Source organism: Etheostoma cragini, chromosome 9 (genome assembly GCF_013103735.1).
Source record: "Etheostoma cragini isolate CJK2018 chromosome 9, CSU_Ecrag_1.0, whole genome shotgun sequence".
Taxonomy (NCBI): Eukaryota; Metazoa; Chordata; class Actinopteri; order Perciformes; family Percidae; genus Etheostoma; species Etheostoma cragini.
The window spans coordinates 15,465,373-15,475,137 of record NC_048415.1 but is presented as its reverse complement, the minus strand read 5'-3'; the positions used below and the strand labels follow the sequence as shown (position 1 = coordinate 15,475,137).

Here is a 9,765-nt window from a genome sequence, read left to right as displayed (position 1 = left end):
TTCACAGACAATGTTGATGGAGAGCGAACATCATATATAAAAAATGTTCAATCTAAGAATCGTATATGAAACCCATAGATTGTCTGTCGAGTGATCGCTATGGTTTCTACTCCAAAATGGGCTGGAGAGCAAGGAAACATTGTCTCGGTTTTAAATTAAAACACACGCAACTTCACAGAGATCCAGGCCGCAGGCACAGTATAGGTGCAATGAAAATTATGTTACAGTAAAACATAGCAGTAAAGCTGTGAGACTGAGAAACATGGATGTCAAAAGACAGTAAAGCAACTCTGGTCTCTCGAGGAAGACAGAGAAAGTGTAAAGCCACGGCTGCCAATCCACTTCTTTTCTTTAACCTCAAGTCAAACAAGTACGAACAACCACAGGGAGATGAGCAAAGAGGGAAATAGGTGATACACTCTAGTTATAAATATTAATGTAAATTGCTTGCAATATAAGTCAACAACTACACAGGGAATTTATGCATTTTAATACATCGTGTTTTAATACTAAAAAAGCAACTCAAGCGTTGTATCATACCACTGAGACTCTTGTTGTAGCAAATAATTTGTGTTATTACATTCTGAAGACACTCTATAGTAGTTGGGATTTGTCGTGCTGCATCATATCTGAGGGGAGGATGCCAGGATATTCATACTTTCTATTTCCTCTGTGTATACTTCATCCTGTGTGGCAGTATGCATGTGTGCCTGTGTGTGGGATTCAGGTCAAGGCATACGGTGGTACTAGTAAAAGCCAGGATAGGGGCTGCAAGTGTTCTCAAACAGCAAACCGGGGGTCGCTTGATGTTTTTATGAAGCGAGTCTGTTTGGAAATTAATCGTTAGTCTCGGTTTTATTGCTCAAATTACCCGAGCCGGTCCTTGTCCTGTTTGCCCTTAATTAACAAGCATTCAATTCCCCAATTAATTAGCACAAGCTATTAGCTATTTTACATCACTCTTCATTTGTCGACAATTAAAAGGTCTATTATTAAAAGGCACGCCACACGGTTAATTGGGCAAGTGGCTCAGCAGCAGGAGGAGAGGGGGATGGAAGAGGACAGTGCAGACTCACTAAATGTAAGGAGGAGTCAGAGAGGTCCGCTGTAGTTCTCGCACAACCTTTGCAGTCCGTCCGTCTTCAATTTGCTGCCTGACACTCTGTCCTCAAGAGAGAGACCATCTCTCTCACTACTGTCACACACTTACTGCGTTTGGACCCATGCGGCACGGCTCAACAGTACAGAGGTTAGGGAACGGGAAGTGTGTGGGGTACTGACAAGTACAATTTCCGTCATACTACCAGGAACTACTTTATGTGTACGTCTTATGCATCTCTTGTCCTGCAGCATTGTTTTGGTCTCTTTCTGTAATTCTGTTTCAATGTTATCAGAATCAGAACCTCTTTACAATATAAATATCACTACACAAAGGTGTGTATGAGAGCCTGAGACTCTGTCATATGTTTTTACAAATTTTCTTCATAATAGGACATGGCAGAATCAAAATTTAGGAGCAATTTTTGTCTGTGAGTTGAGTTCAGCAGCCCATTTAACTGAAGCTGAAGGTCTGATAACATATGGGATATCCAAACATTACAGCATAACACTTATTGCATGGACAGACGGAAGAAATACCAGGGTAACAGGGCACAATGTAGAAAAAGTAAAGATGGGAGGACAAACAGGCAGAAACAGAGTTTTCAGGAGGAAACACTGTAAAGACAGACAAAGGTGAGCAAGGAGAGACATCGGAGTAGCGGAGGTATCCTTTATCTTTCCCTCACCCTGTCTCACCTCTCCTCACCCCTCGCCCTCTGCCAGGGCTTAAGTGGCAGGGGATGCAGGCAGGCCAGGGCTGTGCTGATTGACAGAACAATTACTGCTAACACGCACCAAGATGGAGAGGCAGACATCTCCAAATAGAATTTCACTATGACGTTGCATAACACTCTTACAGGAAGGATTTGGGTAGAAAAGCAAAATTGCCCTGACTGACTGATTGACTGACTGACTGTCTTACTGACTGTCTGACTGACTTGTAGCTGAGCACAACTGCTCGGAAAGAACTCTTTTTTTTGTTGCCTCCCATAAAATAAAGGAGGAATAAGCATTTACCTTTGATAAAGGTTGGCTGTGTCTAACTTTAGAGGGAATCCATTTCCTCCAACTCTGACTGTGCATCTGTTAACTCAGTAAGAGGTGTAGCTATTTTTATCCACACACCTACTGACTGACAAAGAAGTGAAAAGTTAATTAAAAGAGACACCACACATCAAAACATCTCCAATATATCATTCGTCACAGATTTAATTGCCTAGAAATGATGTAGAGATGTGTGTTTAAGCTTGTGAGGATAAAGAAACAAAACTGTTGAAAATACATGTACATTGTCGTTGAGTCGTCTTATATTTAGATGAGGGCTTACCAAATATAAACATAAAGCAAAAATGTCAATAAGGAAGTTCCTGGAAAGTCACTTAATTGCATTAAGGTCTTCCTGTTGAAAAGAAGGTTTCTGTTGAGCAACTTAAAGGGAAAATATTTTAATAATGACTTCAGTAATATTTTAATAAAAATCACCAAATTATTTCTGGTTTCATATTCATTAATGTGAACATTTTGCTGCTTTTCTCTGTTAAATTTAACTCTGCAATCTGAACATCTTTGGGTTTCGGACTGTTGGTCGGACAAAGCAAGACATTTAAAGATGTTATGTTGGTCTCTGGGAACTTGAGATGGATATTTTGTTCACTTTTATTCATAGACCCGACAACAGACTAGTTTAGATAATTACATGCATGTTAATTGATAATACAAATATTTCTTATTTGTCACCCTAATGGTATGAAAAACATCTTCTGATGTCATTCTGTGCCTTCTCCTCCAACTCCTATGAAGCAACTGCCGGTTGATACAGTCAGTCCCATGCAGCCATCCTGGCTCTAACCATCCCCTCTCCTCTCCACTCCACCCCTGGCATTCCGGCCTCCAACAGCTGCATTACACCACGCTCTCTGACTTTCTAATTAGCTTATCTCGGAAAATAAGGATACTGGGCAATTCTTTGCTCTAGCAGTCTAACAACCAGCATGCCGCAGGGAGAGTGGTTGGCACCTCTTGTCACCAAGGGGGCTGTTGTCTTCAACAGACTAGTACAAGAAAATATGTTTTGGTTTTTTTCTCTGTCTCATAAACAGTCTCAGTTGTTTTCTCAAATCCTTGGAATTTTTTTCACTTTGAACTTTAGAAGGCAAAAAACAATCTTGAGAGCCAATTTAATATCAAACATTTTAAATTTTTTGTAATTCCCAATGAGTAATGACTCTTGCAACTAACGTTTGCAAGATAAAACAGGTTTGCTTTTATTCAGCAGCTTCACTACACAGATTTTGCTAGATGAGGCTGTTAATTTGAAGTCCAGAAACTTTAAATTGTTATCATGCTTTTCTTTTATGACGTTCACAATACACACATTGAAAAAAACAATACAATATGTAGCTCCACATTCTGTCCAGTGCATGGCACAGGATATTTTCATTTTGCTGGTATTTGATAAATCTTTCAAGAGTCTCTGTGCTTGCAAAATAAAATCCATTGTTAATCTGTCACACCTTTCAAAAGCCATGTAGTCCTTTTTAATTAGTTTATCCATCATTTATTACTTATCAAACATGCAACCTGTAGCTGTGTTTAAATGCCAGATGATACGGTAAAGCTGTGCCTCTGTCAGCTCTGATGTCTCCAGGCTAAAAATATTGGAGTGAGGGATGGAAAGAAAAAGGGATGGAGGAAGGAATAGAGGATAGATCCTTCCACCTGTAGCAGTGAACGTCCTGCAGGACTGTAATCTGCCAGTTGTCTCTCACTGAGACACCCAGCTAAGCCGAGGCCAGCCAAGCCCTGCAGCCTCCAGCACCAGACGGTGCTGGGGCCCCAGGACATAAGGCACCTGCATGGGAAGATAAAGGCTTCAACTCCTGGGCTAATACTGACGATTCTTTTGATAAATACAGAGGTGGGGTGGTGGGTGGTGGGGGAGCAATCGTTTCCCGCTCACCCCCTCTCATTCTCTTCTCCCTGTCTACCCGTCTCAGTAATCTCTCTTTCTTGTACTTTGTGTTTTTTCTTCCTCCACTCTCTCTGTCTGTTTCTCAGCAACTCTCCTGTTTTCTATCTCTCCCTCTCTCAGTAGCTTCTTTATCCTGTCCTGTGTGAGTTTGGATCAGACAGGCGAAGCTCTCCACGCTGTGCCTTTTTATTTATTTCATATCTGTAACTGTCAAAAAGAAGATTGCTACTTTAAGAGCTGTCTATGCTGTGTTGTGCTCATGGAAAGTCAAATAGAGGAGGTTGTGTTAAAAGCATCTTGACCACTTTGTGGGGACACAAACAATGTCAGCTGTAGTCTTTGAAGACCCAGACAGTTGAAAATGGCTCTAAAAGTGCATGACACATGATGCTTTTTAGATGGCACAGTGCTGAGAGTAGTGGTTAAAACAGTATTAGCCTGGGGAGGTAATTGGATTTGGGCCTCAACAACATTACCTCCTGCTGTGCCTGTCACTTAAATACCTTTTTATGAGAGCTTATTGCAACATAAACATGGCCAGGTTGCATCATTAGTGTATTGAGAAAAGCTTTGGGACCTAAATGACCCAACAAGGCTGCTGCTCAGATTAACACCTCAGACATTCAAGATTATGTCAAATGAGGAGTCGAGACAATTTCAGAAAGTGGGACAATAATTACCTAACACAAGAAACAGGGATCTAACTGTTTTATAGCATAGTCTACTACACTAGACTACACTGGTCTAGATCAGCGGATGTACATTTCCAGGACAAAGCCTGACATCTTGCGTGTGATGCCAGGCTTTGTCCCTCACCTTCCACTCTCTGTGTGTTTCTGATCTTAAAATCCCTTTGATGCAGGAAACAACAACAAACTTCGAGCTTGCAAGCCACAGACTGCAAAAAGCAATTTTTGAAGAAAATTTGGATCGTAGAATAAGCCCGCTTGGTTATTTGGCTAAATGCTTGTAATGACTTACAAAAAATATGTTTACATTGGCATTTACTATCTAACTGGGACATTTGGGACCAATTGGCTGGATACACTGTTAAACAACCAAGAGCATTATTTTCTCCTATCTTCTTAGATTGTATCTGTGGTGTAGTCTGAGCTTACTCCACAGTGCTGTGGAGATAGGTCTGGCAATACAAGACTTTCTACAAAGTAAATTAACTGAGTATGATTACACCAATTTTAAAGCAAGCGCTTGACAGCTTCACTGTAAATATATGGTTGGCAAGATGAAACTATAGTAGCGGCTGGCATCATGAAAACGCAATTTCTCCACAAGCACAAGAGAAATTCTGATTTCAAAGTTGCAACTACACCACATGGAGTCAAAATGGGGGAGAGTGAGGCAGACGAGCTGAGCTGCATCATGTTGTACTGTGCTATATCGCAGACAGCAGTTCATCTTTCCTGTCTATGGTGTCGTGCCCATTGTCTATTCCCATTAGCCTGTGACCAGCATGCTACGGTATGGTCGGTATGGTGTGGGTGCTAGGCTAGCAGACGGCTCAGGGTGGCAGATGCCTGGCTTTTCTATGGATGCCCTCCATCAACTGATGACAGATGTCAGGGCTCCTCTTGGACGGCAACACTTCATCATGCTACCCTGTTCCCTTTCCTCGCCCCACTGGATTTACCAGCCTGCTTGGCAGACGCTGCGCCCAACCTCACTGCACCAGCCCTGTTCCCTCCTGCCACACCTATTTATTCACACACACACACACACACACACCTCTGCATCCATCAGTCAAGCGTTATTACATCAGACAGCCGTCATACTGCCAACCAATGGATCACATGCTAATGCGCTGAGACGCATCCACTCTGGAAATCTAAAGTATCAGTCTTTAGGGTGTGTGTGTGTGTGTGTGTGTGTGTGTGTGTGTGTGTGTGTGTGCATGTGTGTGTGTGTGTGTGTGTATGTGATTTTGGGCAGAGAAGAAAAGTTATAGAAAGACTTTGATGCTGTTTTATATAAAAAACTTAAATTACATTAAAGTGCAAAGCATTCCCCTAGAATTGGTGCTAATGTTGTTATTGCACACTTACCATTTTGGCCTGCTGGTAGACTTGACTACAGGAGACATGCCATCTCTGTACAGGCTCTTGGTCTTGGAGAAGTTGACCACATTGAAAATGACTCTCTGAAAGACAGTGAAAAACACCAAGCCACACCATTAAGACCACCAAAAATGAAAAGTTTTTTTTTTACACTAGTATTAATTTGGATCAACATTTGTATGAGCATTTTTCTTTGTAAATAGTAAAGAAATTAAGAAATGCAACAACAAAGCCAGTGGAGAAAGAAGGCGGTGCGCTAGCAAACATATGTTTTAAAATGTACATAGATTAAAACAATTCTGCTTGGCTAATACTTAATGAGGAAGAAAAGGCATGACATAATTTTTTTTAGGCCTCAAGGCTACACAGAATGCCTAAAAGAGGAGTAACATTGAATGTTACTCTGAAAACAAGGCACCTTTAATAATTGGTCATATTAGTTAGAATCGAGCAAAATGTGAAGAAAAAAAATATTTGAAGGTATAAAAAAGCATAAAAGAGATTGAAACTGACAGTGGCAAAACACAGAAAAGCTTACGCAGCGTACACACGATTAGTAAACTGACTCATTATTCATGACAATTTCATTCCTGTTTGACATATGAGCGGTTTTAAAATATAAACCAACAAACTGTGGAAGAAGTTCAGAGACAGGTAAAAGTTGCCACTACCACCATGGATTACACTGACAAAACAGAAAATCCACACACATTAACATTACACTGAGGAGATGAGGTGGCTTTAATGTCCTGCAGATGATCCCATGTTGCAGTTACAAAGTTCTCGATAAAAAGCAGCAGCTCCAAGGAGTGCCAGCCTCTAATCTGGGAGGACATTACAGTTCTCCCCAGAGGGATGCTGCCTGGCCCAAAACATTAAGCTTTGCCTGCAGCGCAGAGGACAGCAATGGTGTCTGGCTTTCCACCTCCTCTGCACCAAGGACTTTCTTCTTGAGCTCAAATATTGTGGAACAGCCCTTCCCCCCTCCCACCTCCGGCATGCATGATTAGGATCGGAAGGATTGTGGAAACGTGGAGAGAGAAATGAATAAATACGCTTTTTGTAAAAGTCAAATGAATGGCAATGGTAATACTGCGGTGAGGTAAATGAATCCTATTGATGGGGCATATCAAATTACCAACTAAGTCCAGGTGGTGGAAGTTAACTGGGTGCTACTGAAATCCTATTATAGACTCCCCACACGCCTCTACCTCCTTTTCTTTCTCCTTTCCCTCCCCCTCATCCATTTCTCCCTTTTCCTCCTTCCTAGCATCAGAAGAATGGGGATTGCGGATTGTGGCAAGCTGATTCAGACTTAGGTAAAATGACATCTAACTGATGTTGAGACTGGCAGCAGGCTCCTGTAGCAGGGAGATAAGACCATTGCTGTTGGCATTTCAATTACACTTTACTGCCCCGCACATCTGTTGCGAGAGCTACTTTTCAGCCTTTTCCCCCTCAGGCAAATACAGCCTTACTCTAACTCCACTGGTTTTCTTTGACTGCACAGCCTCCTCCATTCTTTATCCACAACAAATTCAAATTGTCTTCCTCCTTAGCTTCACTCTACAAACTGGTTGTAATCTATTTGTTTGGACTGTTTAACTCAGATGGAGCTGAGGCTGGACAGATGACAGATACACCGGCCCGCCAAAAAAAAGCGGGAGACAATAAAGCAGAGGAAAAAGGTGCTGCAGCTTTTAGAAACATACAGCAGGGACAGACATAAAGCGATATAAGATAATTACACAACAGTGACAGGAAGTCACTGAGAGGTAAAGAAAATAAACTGGGTTCTACTCAGCGGACAGATGTGGAGGACACAGACAGGTGGGCTGGTAGGTCGGGAATGTAGAAGTCTCAGTCTCGCTCTGTGCTTTTCTAAATGTATTGAAGCCAGACAGATTAAAAGAAAATCTGTTTGTCCTGTGACTCGACATCAGATCACAAAGCCCGTATTTAACCTACAAGACAAGAGGAACTTTAAGAAGCTTAAAAGCAAGGTAGGAAAACCCTGGACAATTTACTAACAAGCACCAGACATGCATGAGAAGATGTGTGAACCACTTTCAAGATATAAGACTATTTTTCCTTTAGAGTATCATCTGTTATCTAGTGTAGTAACAGGGTCATTCGTTGTATCTGAAGGAGCAGGAGCTTCTTCTCAGCTTTCTATACAATATTTATTAGAATTGTTGATTGGTAAAACATCCTCTGCTTCATCTGCTTCTAAGCACTATGTACGCATATAAACACTTGCATACACATTTCTGTATGTCTACTTTGTCAGTAATTCTGTGAAGTTTGGGGACATATTATGAAAATCAATGTTTCACAGCCCATATTTATTTGTACTGTAGGTCATAATTTTTTGCACTTGCGTCTCTTCTTATTTTCGGGGATTCAAGTGAACCCAACTGCAGAATCGTTGTTTGAGTGACGTGGCTGAAGTTGTGATTACACCTTTCAAGAGGACCAGTGCAATTTTGATATTCGTTTTTGCATGAAATTGTACTTGCGTTTCCATCTGCTAAGACCACCTCTTATCACAAATGCAAAGCTACAAAGATCCATTTTTGTGGCTTTGGTTGAAAGGAGCTTCAACATCACCCAAACCCTTTCATGTATGTTAAGTTTTGCCTCTTTGATTTTGATTCACTCTTTTTTTTATCAAGCCCAGATTAAATGCACTCAAAAATACAACTTTAAATGTGGTTACAACATAGTCTGTTCTTAGTAAGAATAATTTGTCAAATTATAATGAATTAACTACGGAAAAATATTTGTGGTTGTTAGCATGCTTGACCTACAAACCAACCAACAAACTTGATTCTTATTCTCTCTCTCTCTCTCTCTCTCTCTCTCTCTCTCACTCGCACATGCACGCACGCAAACACACACAATTAGAATCAAACAAACTGCTGTGGGGCCAATTCTCGAGATCGTAAGAACTTATGCACAACTAGGACCTATTTAGAACACACTGTGTGCATGTGTGTTTGTGTGCATGTGTCTGCACATGTGTGCTGCCCTGGAAGATTTAATTAGGCTGGGAGCAGTTAGAAGAGATTAACATCCATGCTGTCTGAGCTGTCATGTCGATGGAGCGTGTCAAAGCCCTCTGCCGTCCTCATCACTGCTGAGTTACAGACTGGAACAGGTGTCTCTGTGGTGTCACAACACACACACACACACACACACACACACACGCAACATGGATGACAATGGGCATCCTTTAGTATTGCATCCAAACTGTTACATTTCTGAAAATGACTTGAAAACATTTGAAAACTTCTTTGGCTGACAGAGTAACAACATACAAAACTCAAATGAACCTTAAAGGAGAGTTCCAGTTGATTCCAACACGTAGCTCTGTTGTTTGAAAATTTGCAGTGCTGTCAGTAGAGAGAAAAACAAAAACAATCAGTGCTGTCTACGTGTTATCCCCCTGCTAGCAATAGCTCTTTAACCCAAGAGGATAAACAGGGGCAAGTTTTAAATGTGTTCTTAGCCTCTAAACATGTTTAAAAAGTCATTACAAGTGCCTACCCATGTGCAGTGATTCCTTCCGGGTGAATAAGGTGAATCTGACTGCTGTAGATGTAAAAGAAATGCATGAAA

At 41.2% G+C, this 9,765-nt stretch overlaps 1 protein-coding gene and 1 long non-coding RNA gene across 2 annotated transcripts in view; one reads left to right on the top strand and one right to left on the bottom strand.

The window, feature by feature from the left end:
- The window catches only part of agbl4 (ATP/GTP binding protein-like 4), a 262,269-nt gene that overhangs the window by 150,555 nt on the left and 101,949 nt on the right, over nt 1-9,765 (bottom strand). The window contains exon 4 of the mRNA XM_034882055.1: nt 6,133-6,227. Coding sequence (XP_034737946.1) covers nt 6,133-6,227 — 95 coding nt within the window. The remainder of the gene's footprint in view (nt 1-6,132; nt 6,228-9,765) is intronic.
- The window catches only part of LOC117950732, a 259,475-nt gene that overhangs the window by 210,199 nt on the left and 39,511 nt on the right, over nt 1-9,765 (top strand). The gene's annotated exons all lie outside the window — the stretch shown is intronic.